Source organism: Phyllostomus discolor, chromosome 8 (genome assembly GCF_004126475.2).
Source record: "Phyllostomus discolor isolate MPI-MPIP mPhyDis1 chromosome 8, mPhyDis1.pri.v3, whole genome shotgun sequence".
Classification (NCBI taxonomy): Eukaryota; Metazoa; Chordata; class Mammalia; order Chiroptera; family Phyllostomidae; genus Phyllostomus; species Phyllostomus discolor.
The window spans coordinates 80,753,263-80,771,584 of NC_040910.2; the positions used below are offsets into that span (position 1 = coordinate 80,753,263).

The 18,322-nt window shown below is 37.9% G+C and overlaps 2 protein-coding genes across 10 annotated transcripts in view; one reads left to right on the forward strand and one right to left on the reverse strand.

The window, feature by feature from the left end:
- NF1 (neurofibromin 1) overlaps nucleotides 1-18,322 on the forward strand; it is a 226,277-nt gene that overhangs the window by 173,852 nt on the left and 34,103 nt on the right. For 6 of the 9 annotated variants that reach the window (XM_036033383.1, XM_036033384.1, XM_036033379.1 and 3 more), the window contains 6 exons: nucleotides 8,796-9,228; nucleotides 9,802-10,142; nucleotides 12,932-13,134; nucleotides 16,080-16,288; nucleotides 17,179-17,319; nucleotides 17,471-17,750. In XM_036033383.1, the coding sequence (XP_035889276.1) occupies nucleotides 8,796-9,228; nucleotides 9,802-10,142; nucleotides 12,932-13,134; nucleotides 16,080-16,288; nucleotides 17,179-17,319; nucleotides 17,471-17,750 (1,607 nt within the window). The remainder of the gene's footprint in view (nucleotides 1-8,795; nucleotides 9,229-9,801; nucleotides 10,143-12,931; nucleotides 13,135-16,079; nucleotides 16,289-17,178; nucleotides 17,320-17,470; nucleotides 17,751-18,322) is intronic. The other 3 variants (XM_036033380.1, XM_028519443.2, XM_028519445.2) reach the window with 1 other exon arrangement.
- EVI2A (ecotropic viral integration site 2A) lies at nucleotides 1,791-6,483 on the reverse strand. The gene is made up of 2 exons (XM_028519448.2): nucleotides 5,850-6,483; nucleotides 1,791-3,143 (listed from the first exon to the last, which is right to left on the reverse strand). The coding sequence occupies exon 2, from the start codon at nucleotides 3,120-3,122 to the stop codon at nucleotides 2,397-2,399; it is 726 nt and encodes a 241-aa protein (XP_028375249.1). The 5' UTR covers nucleotides 3,123-3,143; nucleotides 5,850-6,483; the 3' UTR covers nucleotides 1,791-2,396.

The following is an 18,322-nucleotide window of genomic DNA, read 5'->3' on the forward strand; positions in this document are numbered from 1 at the left end:
AGAGTTGTACTGTAAAGCATAACATACTTTAGCAAAGAAAGCAAAAATACTATAAATGTTTAAAATCCCTAAATTAAGCATGTGGATCATAATACCCATGGATAAAAAACAAAAATGTCTTTGGTCAAAAATAACCTTTAAAATTTTAACTCAAAACCTGTCTTAACCTATCATTTTTAAACATTGTTAAGTTTGGAAAGGAACTACTTCTGTTTGTTCATGAGCTGTCTGTCACTGGATGGTGTCATTCTGAGGGAGCAAGTTTAACAGCCAAGGTAGTGAGGGATGAATTTTCACTAACCCTGCAGTAGACGCTTTCTTGTGTTGTGAGAAAATATTTGACCTGTATGTTGAGTATGAAGAAGTAGTTGCCTAGTTAATTTCTTTTTAAAAAGACACTAAATTATTTTAATTTCCTCTAAGTATTTATATGTGATACTTGATTCAAGGAGTGCTGTCTCTTATCCTTATTTATTCCAGTGTGCAATCTCAAATTTTTAATTTGTGCAAAAGAGGGGCTCTACCCAGTTTCATTTCCAGTCTGGCCCCTTTCACCCCTAGAAGATAGCCTCCTTTCTGTCACCATGCTCGGCGTCAGCATGCTCCTGCTTTCCTTTTTTACTTTGTTGACGTTTAGATTTATCTGGAATAATATGGTTATGATTTATTATTTAGAACATGAATATTTTGACAAATGGTACTAAATTGATAATAAAATTGATGCTCTATTTTTTTTTCTCATTTTAAGATGTAACCTAGATCTTTTGGGGCTTGGAACTTATAAGAGGTTAATTTGATGACAAAGAGCAGTATCATCACCTAGGGAGTTACACAGAAATCACCAGTGCCTGGAGCTCACCTCATTCTAATTGAATCAGGAGAGAGGGTGGGAGTTAGGCATTGGGGAGTTTTTAAAACGTGTCAGGTAACTGATACACAACCAAGATGAGAATTGCTGACCTAGAAGGGAGAATAATATATTGCGGTCATACCTGAAAAAAATATATGAAATGTTTTCTGAAGTGACTAGCATATTGTCCAAAATAAATGTTCAGTAGGAATGTAATTTTTTAAAATGTGGCCTGTGTCAATTTCAGTAAGTAGTTGGAAAGTCTCTCAGACCAACTTTTGTTATATACAGGGTCCAGCACAAATAACTCTCCTTTTTTTAATTACAAAATTATAAGCATGCAATTTTGTAACATAAAAATATCACATTCAAGCATGCCATATGACATTTTAGGTGAAATATTCAAATTAAAACTATAAATTATTACATCCATAATATTACCCTACCAACTGCACTCAAGCAGGCATTAACTTCTGCCAGACCCTGTATTTAATTGAAGATAGAAGTCTTGACTTATTTTAAGTAAGTCATTATTTTATTTGAACCCAACTTTTCAAAAGGTTAAACATTTACCTGAAGTATCCTGTTTTCCAAATTGAACACACACACACACACACACACACACACACACACACACCCTTTCCTTTGCTCATATCCCACTTAAGGATAAAAAAATGAAATTGGTCACGTATTAGGCCATTTGGCATCCTCAAAGTTCAAAAACTAATTAACTTTTGGATGTTTGCTATAAATAATCCAAAGAGCAGCATTTTTAGGATAGAGGGATATTACACTTAAACAGTAAAGGTGTGCTTTACATCGGCACTCGGTCTCCCGCTGTGGCTGTCAAAGCTCTTCTGTTTCAGTTGTGCCTTACTGCTTCCTGGTCTTTGCCTGTGTTCCCTCAGATGATAAAGTGAATGCAAATATACACAGTCAGTTTTATTCTGACAAGTCTTAATTTATTATACAAAATTAAAAGTTTTAGTTAAATATTTATAGTAGAAAAACTCTTGTGTGTGTCATATGTAAAGATGAAAACATCTAGCAGAAAATTAGCTGTGTTGATATAAGAGCTGATGCGGGTTTTGTCACATTCAGCAAAGAAGGTACCATTAAACTATACAGTCCAACTCTGCACATTAGGAATTTGACTTCTCTTAGATGTTAAAGCATTTACTTGCCTCTGAGGACACACTGAAACCCTTCAAAGTTCACTGATATTCAGACAGAGATCATCTAACTACTATAGTCAGACAAGAAATATTTAATTGTCCATCTCTACTTCTGTTAGTCAGTTCCTTCAACTTATTTTTAAAAACTCCCCTAAACTTTTGGTTGTTTTATTATTTGCTTTTTAAAATATTCAGTGTCAGAACAGAAGTGCACAACTTAAGTAATGAAGTAAGCAGGCATACGTCTCCCGTTTCCACCTGCTTAAGTCTAAATTGCAAGGCCTGCGATGTCAGATTTTAGGCCATCCGACCAATGTGTTGGCGTTAAATAGCAAAGTGACTTTGTTTTTACTCCATAAAGTTTCTCACTGTTACTTTGCATTTTCTTCACAAAAGCACCTGTTAGTGAGTTTTTCAGTTCCTCCTTCATCTGTTTTTCCCCTCGGCGCTGTGAGCGCTCCAGTAGATTGCATCATCAGGTTGGACCCTGTGAGCTGTTTTGCTCTTTTCCAAGTGTCTGAGTCAGCAGGCCATAGACCACTGCTTGCCAGAAAATCACCGTTGCTTCTAGGCTGACGTTTGTTTGCTTGTTTTGATCGTCTAAGAGATGAGACTTTATTTGCCAGAACCACCGTTGATAGAAATAGAAGGGTGCAGATAAGAAAAAGCACTGCAATTATAATTAAGCAAACTAGCACGGCCATTTTGTTGTTGTTTTCCTCACAGATGTCTTTTTTGAAAATTTCACTGTGGCTTTTGCTTGTGTTTTCAATGTTCTGTGATGTTGGAGCGCTGTTCCTCGGAACAGAAGGTGTATGAAACTCCAGGTCAGATACAGGAGTTAAAGATGCAGTGTGAGATAATGTTGCTCTTTCAGGCATATTTGTGGAATTACTCTTTTTATCGACTTTGGGAGTTGTTGAGTTAGTGTTCATGTTTTGATTTTGGTTTCTGCCTGCCTTATTTTGAATATCTGGATCCCAGACAGTAGTATTGTTAGCCCACAGATGGGTATAGTTTGCCTTTGTTCCAGGAGACAAAGAAAAAACTGTTGTCATCAAAAAGGCCAGATGCAGGTAATGTCGTATGTGTTTCATGTCCGTGAGTGTACGGGTGATCTGTTGGGGTAGAAATATAAATTGTTAATTTGTGAAGATTTTAGGTTTGGGTACCTGTAGATAGACGGACAGCTGATGTGTTAGAAGTAAGCTGCAAATTCATGCCTAACATTTGCAGTCCTGTTGGAATTCCTTCTCAGCTGATTCTTTTCTCCTCGGCTACATATAAAGAAACAGTTTAATTTTGTTACTCTTTTAAATGCTAGAAGTTAGCATTACAGATAACTATTAATTATTGTAGACTGAATACCATGGTTTTATATAGTTTTCTCCCTCTTACGCATGCTAGGCTTCAGTTTTGAGTCAGGTACTTCTGCTTTTATTTTTACTTTTTTGATTCCCTCCCTTGCCCATTTAAGGATCTTTTTTGTAGAAACTCCCCACCTTCTAATAGATGTGTCATCAATCTCTGTAGTAAAGGAAGAATGTGGCCTTGAGCATTTTGCTTCATGTATGAAAATAAAATGGAAGTAGTTTTTTTTCTGGTCAGGAAAGGGGAAGTGTGGTAGTAACCAAAAGAAAATGAACTTCAAATAGGAATTCAAGGTGGGTTTTTTTTTCCTTTTTGGGTATTTATCTTGTAGTTTAGAATGAAACTGGGACTTAGAAATATATCCCCATTACTTGTGAAAGCAATTTTATAATGTTGGTTCCCTCTTTTTACCTCTGTACCCCTGACTTACTTTGGCTTTCTGAAAGCAAAGGCCAAAGGCATGCCAGTTTATCAAGCTAAAAATCTGGCATTACAAAGAAAAAGAGGCAGAATTCTTCCAAATAATCTTAAAAGTTCAACAAAAGTTACTGACTTTTTTATATCATTTATGCCTAGCTTTTTTTCCCTATGAATATATTTCTTAATCCTCACCCAAGGATATGTTCGTTGATTTTGGAGAAGAGAGGAAGGGGAAGGAGGAAGAGAGGGAGGGGGTGGAGCAGGGCGGGGGAGGGGGATATCAGTTGGTTGCCTCTTGTATCCACCCTTATTGGAAATCACACCTGCAGCCTTTTGGTTGTATGGGATGATGCTCCAACCAACTGAGCCACTCGGCCAGGGCTCTGTGAATATTTTGATATAATTAAAAATAAATAAGTTATACAAACAAATTAGAGACAGACTGGTAGGTAGAGGGCAGGCTGACAGCAGGGGGTGGGGCGGGGAGCAGGAAAAGAAACCCAGAAAGAGCACATGGACACGGACAACAGTGTGATGACTGAGGGGTGGACGGGGTTGGGTGGAGGTGGAGGAGGGTATGGGGGGGGGGTAAATGGTGATGGAAAAAATTAAAAGAATAGTAAATAAATAAAACAAACAATGAAATAGGAAGAAATAGAGCATCAGGATCATGGGGCTTTAGACTGAAGTGGTAAGTCAAGGCACATGGTAAGTATCTCAACATACAAATGAAAGAGTTGAATTTCAGTTTTGGCTCTGGGCTCCCTGGAAGCCAATACAAAAAGGGACAGGTCTGTTCCTAATTCTCATTATTCAATTCACCACAGGATTGAAGATTTAAATAGAATTGGCCTATCTGTTGAGGTACTGGTAAACCAGACAGATTTGTCACCATTATTGAGCTCTTTTGTGATAATATTTCAGTTTGTTGGAGCTACTTTTATAAGACAGTTTTATTGTTAGCATTTATTTGAGGGAGCTAGAAAAAAACTAAATTCTCCTTTTTTAAAAGCAGATTTTGATTCTGTAGGTCTAGGAGGTACCTGAGATTCATTTTTTCTGACCCAGTCCCAAGCAACATAGATGCTATTTCTAGTCATACTTTTATGAATTTCAAGATTTTATAAGAAATAGTTTATAAAAAGTAACATATAATAAATGATGCTGCTGGAAATTAACCTCTGAAATAATATATCCTATTACTAGTAAAAAGGGAAAAACCTTTATTATGTGCTTTAGAATTAAGATTACTTTTTGGATTATGACCTTTGATAGTGAAAGATATGGTGCACTGACTTCAGTATAATAGTGTGTAGCTTTAATTTTTAAGTCAAATGGCATAAGTCTTTGGCTACTTTATGATATTTTCACAAAGAGAAACACTTTAAATTGGGTTAGCAAGTAGTTGCCCTCCTTTTATACTGGACTGGCCTTGTGCGTAGATGCTAAAATAATTTAAAGTGGGTTATTCTTGTCCCATCAGTTCACGAACAGAGTGGCATCATCACGGTGCCCGTACACATTTTAACAGTTCCTGCCGCGGGGCAAATAATGGGCCCGCTGTCGATTGTTCTCCGCCAGATGCACTGTCACCCCCAGATAAACAACTGCAGCAAGTGGGACTCGAGGGCTGTCTCTACAGCCCTGATGTATGCCACCAAGGCTAGGTTATGTTATCAAAAGTTTTTTTTTTAATCTCTGGTCATTTTTAATAAAATTTATAATGCCTAAGCATTAGTAGTAAGAAATTTATTTTTTAAACTTTTTAATGCATAACTGAACTTTTCAATTTGCTGTAGAGTTTAAACTCAGGTCCTTCCTAGTCCTAGTTTAAAACTACGTTGGTGGTAAATCTTTACCATTTCTAACTTAAGTTTTACCTAATAGGACAGGAAAGAACAGCATACATTTCAATTACTACAGTTCTACTTTGTTAGTAAGATTCTTAGGCACTATTTGTAGAACTTCCTCAAACACTAATCTGTACAAAGTTATAAGTGAAAAGGCATAAGAAAACCATATATATTACGTACCTTACAAAATGGTCAAAATCTGATTATCACCTTATTTTAATAAGCCACTTCTTGTCTTGAGGCACAGCTTCCAAGTAATTTGAAGCAGGGCAGACTTGGAGAAATACGAACGTTAAAGCAAATCTGCAGTAAAAAAGGACATGTGCAGCTAGCTTTCCACTTTTCAGACCAAACCACAGATGACACATTTCCTTTTCGCTGCAACTAAAGCACATGTCACAGGGGGGGAAAAACAGAGTCTCTAACTTGTCTAGCTGGCCGCTGGCATGACAGGAGGCTTTGTAGAGCAAATCCCCGCCTCCAGAGCAGGGAGGGTTTTCTGCTTGGTGTCTTTTGACCTTAAACTAATTATATATGCCTGGTGTAGCTTTTGAATAATCTATTAGTGTCGTTCAAAAGAAGATGAAATGGCATTTTCCCTGCAGCATTAAAATCATCTCTAAAAATTTTATTTGGCTGCCTCAGACTGATTGATAACATGAGTTTGGAAACCTCTGGGGTATTGGTCAAATAATAGAAACAAACCCATATCTCAAACCGTGGAACTGCAGTGATTTGAGAAAGTACACAGTAAATTTAGATTATATGGGACATAAAATGCTTTCGTGTGGTTTAGTGGGTCCTCGTCCTCTCCCTCCCCGTCCCCCCTCTCCCCCCCTCCCATCTCCCTCCCTTCCTCCACCCCTTGAATGTTCTTTCATCACCATCATCAGTGAATCTAAAATGGATCTCATTTTTCTCTCAAAACTGGTGGTCCCTCATGATCTCTTTCTTTTTGTTCATGATAACAACATTCTGTGTAATCTCAGAGGCTTGGTGTACAGCAAGTCCCTTTAATTCAAGTTCTTTCTTATAGCCCCAATCAGACCTAAGATAATGTTGATCCTTTCTTTATATCCTTCAATCAGTTTCTTACTACAGTCTTGTGCCACATGACAGACTGCATATATGATGGTGGTCTTATAAGATTATATAATGGAGCTGATAAGTTTCTGTTGCCTAGTAGCCATGATAACATAATAGCACAACACATTACTCATGTGTTTGTGGTGATGCTGGTAAACAAACTGATGGCACTGCCAGTCATATAAAGGTATAGCTTATACAGTGACAGTATTGGGCTCCTCCATCTAGGTTTGCGATAGTGCACTCCGATGTGTGCACAGAGATGAAGTCATCTAACAGTGAGTTTCTCAGAACATACCCCCACGTCTTTATGTGGTGTGTGACTCTATTTTAGATCCTTGCGAGGCCATACCTAGGCCACTAGGGTATCTTTTTACTGGTCGTGATGCCTTTGTATATCTTGTGTATATTACTTCCTTTGATCATACCACTCCTTTCTTTCAAAAAAGTAATTGAGCAACTCCTTAATACCAACTCCTTGACACTTATAGCAGTGATTCAGAAATGTTCATGCACATAAATATTAGATGAGAAGGTTGTTTAAAAACAGTGAAAATTGTTGGGCCCCTCTGTCTATACCGTTTATACACACTAGTAGGTCCGGTCTGGGAGCCAGGAACTGCAGTTTTGTTAACCACCGCACCAGTTATCATGCTGGTGCTGCACAGAGCATGCTGGGAGGGGCCCTGAGCCCCTTAGTTAAGCGGTTTTGGTCCCTTCACAATTTAGCTGTTACGTATTTTTCCAGCTTTATCTGTTAAAACTTCTCTGTGTGAATCCTTCATTCTCGCTAAACTAGTTGACTGTTGCCTCAACACACCTAATTACCTATTTCTTTTCCTCTTTACCTCTCTCCATGAGGCCCACCAGTCCCTCTTCTTGTCGAGTTCGAAATTCCTCCAACCCACTCCAGCCGTTCCTCTAAGTAGTTCCTCTAAGTAGCATTCACTGACTGCCCACCCAGTTTGTGTTGCTGCCCCCTCTCCTGAACTCAACAGGAGGATTTCTCCCCTGCAGTCCCTTTGATAAGTGATTATATCCCCACCTCATATCTTTCTTTGATCTCGAAATAGTTTCCTTTTATTTTAAAATCATTTCACTTGTCATATTTTTATCTTATTTCCTCCCAACAAAACTAAAAACTCAGCCTAGGTTGTAGCAGTACTACCACAGTGATCAACTAAAGAACATTGGGCCGAAGTTCACATAGGTTGTTTGACCAAAATTCTAGTGCTGTGTTTTTCAGGGCTCTCTGTGGGTCCTTAACCTTGGCTGCTCACATCGCCCTAATATGGCTGCCTGAATGAAAAAATGGAACTGATTGGCTCGTACATTTGCATAGTCCAGGGATTGATTTGATCCCAGGAGAGGCTTTATCTAGGACTCAGATGAAATGGCCAGGGTCCCAGTTTCTTTATTTTTCTGCTCAATACCTTTGGTTTTTAGGCACACTGTCCTTCATATCTCAAGGTAAGAGCTAACAACTGCCATGGCTCTGTGTTGCCTTGTCTATAAACATCAGGGAAGAACATGTCTCAGTCCCTAGCAGTCTGCACTGCCGTCTCTGAATGGGGCCTCTTGGGCTCTCGTTGTCCTCATTTGAGTCATGTGATCATTACTGAACCATTGTCTCTGGTCATGGTAGAACAAATGGATTCACTAAAGCCGTTCAGCTCCAGGTGGATCATTCCCACCCAAAGAGTTCACCTGAGAAGTCTGGTGGACCTGGAAGCCACTAACCAATGTCCACTGCCATCCTTTTTGATTGCCTGTGATGGACAAGTTTGTTTTTACTGTCATTGCTCAGAGTTTTTGAATTGAAGATTCATCTCCTCTGCTTTACTTCTCAATGTCTAAAGAACAACTGATTACCAAAAAAGGATCCAGACTTTGTATAATTGTTTTGTGTTATTGTTAGTTTTCTCTAGAAAACTAGTCAGAAAATAAATTAATAAAATAGATTAGTAGCATCTATCTATGTATCTATTCAGAACTCTGTTAACAAACTGTGTCCCTTTTTTTTTTTGTCATCCTCTTTAGGTTCAAAACTGGTCAAATCAATGGGGATTTGCTAATATATCATGTCTTGCTGACTTTAAAGCCATATTATGCAAAGCCATATGAAATTGTAGTGGACCTTACCCATACTGGGCCTAGCAATCGCTTTAAAACGGACTTCCTCTCTAAGTGGTTTGTTGTTTTTCCTGGCTTTGCTTATGACAACGTCTCCGCAGTTTACATCTATAACTGTAACTCCTGGGTCAGGGAGTATACCAAGTATCATGAGCGACTACTGACTGGCCTCAAAGGCAGCAAAAGGCTCATTTTCATAGACTGCCCCGGGAAGCTGGCTGAGCACATAGAACACGAACAACAGAAACTGCCCGCTGCCACCTTGGCTTTAGAAGAGGACCTGAAGGTGTTCCACAATGCTCTCAGGCTAGCTCACAAAGACACCAAAGTTTCTATTAAAGTAAGTTTCACTCTGTTGGGCTCATTGCCTTCCTTGACTAATCAGACTGTATACTTGCCTTCCTCAGTGTCTCTGTGGTAGTGTATCAAATATAAAGTAAGTCCAGAGGGAGAAAAATTAAGCTTTCTATCCTCATGGAGGTCCTGTGGATGATATGAGACATGTACACTTAATTATATCCTAGCTTGGGTGGGAGGCAGAAGAGTGTAGCAAACAGAGGGCAGTTTGCTACATAGTAGTCGGATGGCAGGGATGTACAGAAAGTGGAAATTATCAAGTGAGAATTCTGATTTTTACATGCTTTTTGCAGTGAGGAATAAGTCATTATTTGTCTATAGGATTCTTGACGTTTTTTAAAAACAAAATTTTTTTTGATGTTTTCAATCTCTTTTGAGAGCATTAATCATAGTAATTATTGAACCCATTTGAATATATAATGGCAATAACTCTCCCTTAAATGGCAAACATAGTATTTCGATTGGTAGGTTGGTCATTTGGTTTTGGCGCCTCTTACAATTCAACATAATGGAATTTAATTCTTCTTCATTCCACCCTCTCACCATCACTTTCCAGGTTGGTTCTACTGCTGTTCAGGTAACCTCAGCAGAGCGAACAAAAGTCCTGGGGCAGTCAGTCTTTCTAAATGATATCTATTATGCTTCGGAAATTGAAGAAATCTGCCTGGTGGATGAGAACCAGTTCACCTTAACCATCGCAAACCAGGGCACACCACTCACCTTCATGCACCAGGAGTGTGATGCCATTGTCCAGTCTATCATTCACATCCGGACGCGCTGGGAGCTGTCGCAGCCTGATTCCATCCCCCAGCACACCAAGATTCGGCCCAAAGATGTCCCTGGGACACTGCTCAATATTGCATTGCTCAATTTAGGCAGTTCAGACCCGAGTTTACGGTAAGTGTTTAAAAAATTCACTTCAACTTTATTCAGGGTTTGCGGCTTTTAACATGAGACCACTTAATAAGCTTTTAAAGCAGCCTGTCTACCCTAATACTGTAAATTGGAAGGTATGTTACGTTGGTTAACCAGCATGACCTCATCAAGTTGTGGGGTGTTCACATGGACTGTGGAATTCAGAATAGGGTGAGTCACACTAAACCAGTGTATATTCTTTGTTCAGGAAACTTTCATCTGAAACAGACAGCATAGCAGTTTTTGAGTTTTTTTCCAAAATACATTTTTTTCAAGTCTGCTCTTAAACTAAGTTTCCCCTCCTCTGAGTCCTCTAATTAAGTTTTCCCGTGTTCAAGAGTATATCACTGTTAAGGTTCCTCACAGTTAAATCAGATTATCATTGTTTTACAGAGGAAGGCTTAGTGTTCAATAACTCAATAACATTATTGCATACTTTCCATCCATGTCACTTTAAGAAAATTCTGGGAAAAAATCTTAGGATAAATATAGCTGTCATCTGAGCAGAGATCATTGGTTGAGTGTAGGCCTGATAATCTGAGCAGAAACCAGGAAAGGGCGTGGTCTGTGGAGCCAGTACGTCTGGGTTAAGGCTAGGTCTGTTATATATGGCTATAGGTAAAGTCCTGAAGTTCTCCAAGCTCAGGTTTCCTCATTTTTAAAATAAAAGTGATGGTGCCATCCTCATATACGTACAAGTGTTTAATGAATAGTGTGTGTTGTAGTATAGCACTTAGCACATAGCTTTTGCTTAGTAAATATTATTTCTCCCCATGTTCCCTACCTTTACCCCCACGTGTCTTAGTAGTCTTTCCTGCTTTTGCCCTTCTCCATTTCATGTTAGAATCATTTTTTTTTCCTCCCAGGTACCTTGAGACTGTTAAGATTTTTACAGATAAAAATTCTTAGCTTCAGAAAAACCTTCCCTAGGATATAATATAGTCCAGGTTTTACAAGTGGGCCTTTTAGGATTACAGATCTCCTTTATTTAAAAGGAAAAAAAAATCAAGATTTCTTTACTTGGATGGGTCTCAAGGGGTCCGTGAACTGTTAGAAATAATACACAAAATTTTGTGTGTTCTTTACTTTTATTATCTCAGAGGAATCTGACACCTTCCCCCAAGTTGAAGGACCCAAGTTCTTTATAGCTGTTGAAATATACAGAGTCAGAGTCAAAGTCAATGTCAAAATAGCATAACTCAGAATTGCTGGGGATTAGTAAGAGATATATAAACTTAGAAATGACAATGTTAATATTCTCATCTTAGGAAAATGGAGCTATGTGTATGCCCTTAATTTCTAATTCAAAGTTACTCATTGAAGAATGCTATCAGTCTTCTAAAAATTATTAGCTCACCTGGCTGGCGTAGCTCAGTGGATTGAGCATGGACTGCAAACCAAAGTGTCGCAGGTTCGATTCCCAGTCAGGGTACATGCCTGGGTTGCAGGCCATGACCCCCAGCAACCGCACATTGATGTTTCTCTCTCTCTCTCTCTCTCTCTCTCTCTCTCTCTCTCTCTCTCTCTCTCTCTCTCTCTCCCCCCTCCCCCTCTCTCCCCCTCCCTTCCCTCTCTAAAAAAATAAATAAATAAAATCTTTAAAAAATTATTAGCTTGATAAACCTATATTCTTCTCTTGTGAAATAAAGCAAGCTGACAGCTGATTTTTGCTGAAGTGTGTCGTGACTGAGAAAAGCCTTTTGGTAGACTTTCCTCCCTATGTGTCTGTTGCATAAATATGTTAGCATGATGAAAGTTCAGAGGTAAGGAAAACCTGAAATTTACCAAGCAGGCAAACCATTTCTTTTGTTGTATAGGGGAGAAAATTAAATATTTAAAAATGGAATATGAGTTTTTGAGCTGTCTTCAAATTGTTTAAATATATTTTTCAGACATAAGGGAATTTTTGGTTCTAATGGAATCTGAGTATGTGTATATTAGGTTTTTTGGATTTGTTTTGTTTTGTTTTTAGTTATATGGAAGAAGTTCCTGGAAAGAATAGAAGGGAACTTAATTATGTTTACAATTTTTTTGACCACCAGTTTGTAGTATAACTTGTAGGACACCCAGGAAGAAATTCAGTAGGTGCTGATTAAAGATTTTAACATTTTAGTTTGATGAGGGGCCACCTCATTTCTCTTCTTAGGATCCCCATTATAATTGGGTCTAGCAGGTAGAGGAACGACAATGTGAGTTTCAAATGTATAATGCGCCTTTACTTTCTTTCTGTTGATCCACCGTAGGCCACAGACCATTCATACTGTATGTCCTTATGAAATGTCTCTTAGGAAGGCCTTCTGTGCACCTGTCTTAGGAGCCTCAAAGTGTTCTTCTGAGTATGTCACAACTCTCCCTGAAAAAAAAATTCTTAAATAATCAAGGGGCATTTTGGTTTTACCATAGAATCGTAACAACTCTAATTGATCATAAAATTTTTAAATAGTTGATTATGGCCCTGGCTGGTGTAGCTCAGTGGATTGAATGTGGGCCTGCGAACCAAGAGGTTGCAGGTTTGATTCCCAGTCAGGACACATGCCTGAGTTGCAGGCCAGGTTCCCAGTGAGGGGTGCGTGGGAGGCAACCACACACTGATGTTTCTCCCCCTCTCTTTCTCCCTCCCTTTCCTTCTCTCTAAAAATACATACATACATACATACATAAAAATAGTTGATTATGCTTTGTAATAGAGTCATAAGTTGTATTTATTAAAAAAATTTTTAATTATAAGAAAAAATAAGTCTTAAAACAATTTCATTTGTGTTTTCTCCTAGGTCAGCTGCCTATAATCTTCTGTGTGCCTTAACTTGTACCTTTAATTTAAAAATCGAGGGCCAGTTACTAGAGACATCAGGTTTATGTATCCCTGCTAACAACACCCTCTTCATCGTCTCGATTAGTAAGACGCTGGCTGCCAATGAGCCACACCTCACCTTAGAATTTTTGGAAGAGTGTATTTCTGGATTTAGCAAGTCTAGTAAGTAATGATAATTTTCTTTAATATGTTAACAATGACTCTAAGGAAATTCAAAGAAAATGCTTTCATTTCAGAATTGACCAGTGAAATCTGTAATTGATTATAGTTTTACTTCTCTACCTCTTCTAATTTTTCATCTGTGGTACTGTGTAACTGAAAGAACTTTGGCATACCACATTGAGAAATCTAAAATTCTGGCAATAAAAGCAAGATGGCAAGGTTTTGATACCTTACATGTCTCTGGACCACTCACAAAGTATTTCTTTCACCATGTTTCAGTTTAATTAGCTTCAGTATTTCTCTTCTCAGCAGATTATTCTGAATGAGTCAAGTATCTGCATTGTCTCCTTGATTTTAAGGAAGCATTGTCTCCTCTCTTCAGATTGGCTTTGAACTGTGATTGTGCTGTTCCTGGTCAGTTCCCGGAGAATGCAGCGGCACATGACTCGGGGTCCAGCGTCACCTCCTGCCTGGGCTCTGTGTAGTGGGTCTCGTGAACTTAACTAACATTTGCCCTCTGCACCTGTCCGTCTCTGACCCTGTGGAAGTGCAGCTATTGCCCTTCTCTCAGTTAGTTTCCTAGCAGTGTCTTCCCTTCCGCTCTCCATAGCACATACAACCTGTTTTTCTGTATTTTTCTTGGTTTTTCTGTATTAGATAATTGAAGGCTTTGACAGTTCATTGAGATCAGGTCACTGTATATTTTACATAATAATGAATGTAGGAATATAACTAAAAAAAAGCATAAGACTGACAAAACAAGAAAAGTATAAAGATTCAATGAGAAATGTTAATATACAAAGAGATTTGAGTGACCAAGAATACTGTGCTCCTGAATGAATAATTTTTTCCAGATTATTACGAATTCAATGCAATCCAGTCAGAATTCTATGAGATTTGAGGATTAAGAATGAGGCAGAATTTTAAATGATTACAAATTTCACTTGAAAGTACAAGAATAGCTAAGGAAATAGTGAAAGGAAAGAAAACTGAGAGTGACTTGCTATTACAGATACTTGAATACATTATAAGGGTACAGTAGTTAAAACACAGCTATTAAAGAGTCGGCAGTCAGATCAGCTCAGGAGACAGACTGACAGAGAAGCACCAGTCTAACTTGGGAAAGATTAAATCATTTCAGAAGCAAGGCTGGGAAATGAATTAAATTGGGCCTTCATCTTCACCACAAACCACAAGATACCAAAATGTGGCCTAACTGTGCGTAAGAGTTGAATAGAAAAGCTGGAACCATTAAAAAAGAAGAAGAAGATTTAGTTGCTTCCTGGGTAAGAATTTACGAAGCAAACAAATGATGGAAACAGTGAGCAGATTGGACTACATAAAACTTCAAAACATGTCTATTTCAAAAAATTGAGAGAAATGTAAAAACTAGGAAATATGATTGTAGCAAATATGAGAAAAATTAACATATTAATCATGAAGAGTTCTTATAGATTAATGAGAAAAATGGATCAACAGCAACATGCAGGTCATACTAAAAAAGGATATTTATCTATTAAGAAGTTCACTAATAAAATTAAACAAATGTAAACTGAAAAAATAATAAAATAGTAAGACAACTTTCAGCTGTCAGACTGGCAGAGAGTTTTTACAAACCATCGGTGCTAGTCTGCAGAGTTGCAAACAGGCAGTTTTACTAGAAAGTAGTTTGGACACACATGTCAAGATCCTGAAGGTCCTTTTAGCCTCATCATTCTGCTTTTTATAACTTATTCTAAAGAATTAATGTTCAGGTGTTTATCATAGCATTATTTTTCTTTAGATTATTTTAAATGAGGTATATCTTATCAGTAAAGTGTCCAGACCTTGAGTGTCTTAAATGAACAGCTTGATGAATTTTTATTTGTGACTACATCACAAAACCATCTCCCAGATCAAGCTACAGAACGTGTATAGCATCCAGAAGGCTCCTGTCAGTACTGTCCTCGCCCCAAGCATAACCAATATTCTGACCTCTATTTCCATTGGCTTATTGTGTTTCCTTTTGAAATCCACATGACATTATAATAGCAAAAAATTAGAACACCTAAAAGTCAAACAATAAAGAACTGATTAAATCATTGGATCTCCATGTGATAGAATAATGTGAAGCCATAAAATATGTTTTTAGAACGGAATTTCAGTTGGGGAAGATGAAGACATTCTGGAGGTGAGGGGTAGTGATGGCTGTACAACAGTGTACTTAATGCCACTGAAGTGTGCACACCGAAAGCGGTCACGTTTGTGTGGTATGTGTGTGTCACAGCAAGAAGGATTGGGGGATTCTAGGTAAAGCATACAAAGGAATTTCTGTACTATTTTTATGTCTTTTCAAAAGACTGAAGTTATTTCCAAATAAAATAAAAATGTTTTTGGAGAATTTTCAATCTCACTATATTGTTTAATGAAAAAAGATTCAGAACATACTGCATATGTAGCCTAACCCTAATTTTTGTGAAGTTGGAGTGGGTTATGTGTGTACAAACACACACACAAATGTACGTGAACTCGAGGTAGATTGGGAAGCCTGAGGTGAGTGGAGGTGATACACAAGGATAGTAATAGTGGTTTTGTTTTTTGCGGTGATGCTTTCTTTTTACCAAACTTTCCAGTATCACTACATATTCCTTTTACAGTTGGAATAAAACTTAGTAAGTATTTTTAGCTAGAAGAGAAATAGTTAAGAGTGAAACACAAGATAAAACTTGTCAAAATTGGTTTATTGGCCTTAAAAATTTTGTTCAAGGCTTGCTCTCTTTCTTCACTTCCATCTTTAGTAATATATTTGCCAGATATCTTTTCCTTAGGCCTGATTCTAGGTAATGGGCTTCACCTTTTACCTTTCCCTCTCCCAACCCTTTATTTGAAAATAATTTGAAATAATTAAAATAATATTATTTAAAATAAATTTTGATGGCATTTTCATTGACCATTTATGCTAACAGCGTGTTTTCCCCCAGGTATTGAATTGAAACACCTTTGTTTAGAATACATGACTCCATGGCTGTCAAATCTGGTCCGTTTTTGTAAGCACAACGATGATGCCAAACGACAAAGAGTTACTGCTATTCTGGATAAGCTAATAACAATGACCATAAATGAGAAGCAGATGTACCCATCCATCCAAGCAAAAATATGGGGGAGCCTTGGGCAGGTATTGAGTTTGCTTAAATATTTACCTAGTAGCTCCTCTGTGCAGATACTTGTCTGGTACCCACTTAATGCAAAGCAGCGTGCTAGGCACTAGAGATACAGTTGTAGAAAGACAGTCCCTCTATCAGAAAGCATATAGACACCCACCTAATTCTTGATCTGGTTCAAAATTGTAAATGTCTAGTGCATATCTCAGCCAAAGAAAAACTAGTTATTGTAGCACTCTTCTCCATGGCATAACTAATTAGATAGAATTTAACTATAGAAATCTGATGTCACTTCTGGTAAATAGTGTTTATAATGTGCTCCAGTAGCTTACATACCATGGGTGTCAGTAAATGCTTCTTGATGCTGGTATTAGGGACACCTGCTTTCATTTATAGTTCTAGCATAAAAGAACAATACTAAAATACAGCATATGCATTTTCTCTTTATCTGTCAAGAATTACACATACAATTTTTCAAAGTAGTCACTCTTACTCAAACAGTGCTGCAAATCCTCCAAATAATTTTAAGTACCTTGGAGCCTATTTTAAAGCTCTATGAAACATCTCAGTACTGATGTCATTTCCTATATTTTAAAATAATTATATTTTATATTGATCATACGTTTTCTTAGAAGAGAACAGAGATACTTTGCAAGTAAATAAAATTAATACAGAGATTTAAAATTTTTGAATTTCAGTTTCTTAATCTCTGAAGGAATGTCTTCATCTTTTATCATCCTATCTTTTCCATGTTTTATTTACTGACAGGTCTCTGAATAAAACCTAGTATTTCAGAAGCCTCTGGTAAAAAGAATTTTCATGTTGGGCTGCTCCTTGAAGTGTTTTTAAAGTAAAAATTAAGTTGCTAGAGTGGCTAAGAGATTATTTTTTTCTCTTCCACCAGATTACAGATCTCCTTGATGTTGTACTAGACAGTTTCATCAAAACCAGTGCAACGGGTGGCTTGGGATCGATAAAAGCTGAGGTGATGGCAGATACTGCTGTAGCTCTGGCTTCTGGAAACGTGAAATTGGTTTCAAGCAAGGTAATAGTCACTTTTCCTATGCCTTCTGGACTGCAGTATAATGTATCTCTGTATCGTCATCAGGTTTTTTGTTTGTAACTAGTTAAACTGAAAGTTTTTAATGATAAAACTTTATTAGCCCCCATGTTTTTAAAACTCTGCTTCCTTACAGGTTATTGGAAGGATGTGCAAAATAATTGACAAGACATGCTTATCTCCGACCCCTACTTTAGAGCAGCATCTCATGTGGGACGATATTGCTATTCTCGCGCGCTACATGCTAATGCTGTCCTTCAACAACTCTCTGGATGTAGCAGCTCATCTCCCCTACCTCTTCCACGTGGTCACGTTCTTAGTGGCCACAGGGCCACTCTCCCTTAGAGCTTCCACACACGGATTGGTCATTAATATCATTCACTCTCTGTGTACTTGTTCACAGCTTCATTTTAGTGGTAAGTTCCAGGACTATCATTGGTGTTTCACCAGCTCCTGTCTCCAGTTTACATCGTCTGATCGACAGAGATTAGCTTATTGTTTATTGTGGTGCCCTAACACTAAGCTGCTAATTCAAAAATAATAAATTACCCTGGCTGGCGTAACTCAGTGGATTGAGTGCGGGCTGCGAACCAAAGTGTCAGAGGTTCAATTCCCAGTCAGGGTACATGCCTGGGTTGCAGGCCATGACCCCCAGCAACTGCATATTGATGTTTCTCCTTTCTCCCTCCCATCCCTCTCTGGAAATAAATGGATAAAATCTTTTAAAAAATAATAAATAATAAATTACTTCCATGCCATATCAAGCTATATCAGAGACTTTCTGTGCTTATTTGGCCTGTAGACTCTTGTAGTTGCCACGTAAGCCAAAGCCAAAGTTGACGGTGTTGCATTGCTGGCACAAATCTGTAGATTAAATGGCGCTAAAGCAATGAACACTAAGATAATGTGTCTAGAGGGTTAGTTTAAGGAGCACGGTTATGTAATTTTGACCATGATACTCAAATTTTCTAAATTTAAAATGAAATAT

Excerpts from the sequence above, each read along its gene's own strand:
- EVI2A (XM_028519448.2), bottom strand. The coding sequence starts at position 3,122 with ATGAAACACATACGACATTACCTGCATCTGGCCTTTTTGATGACAACA.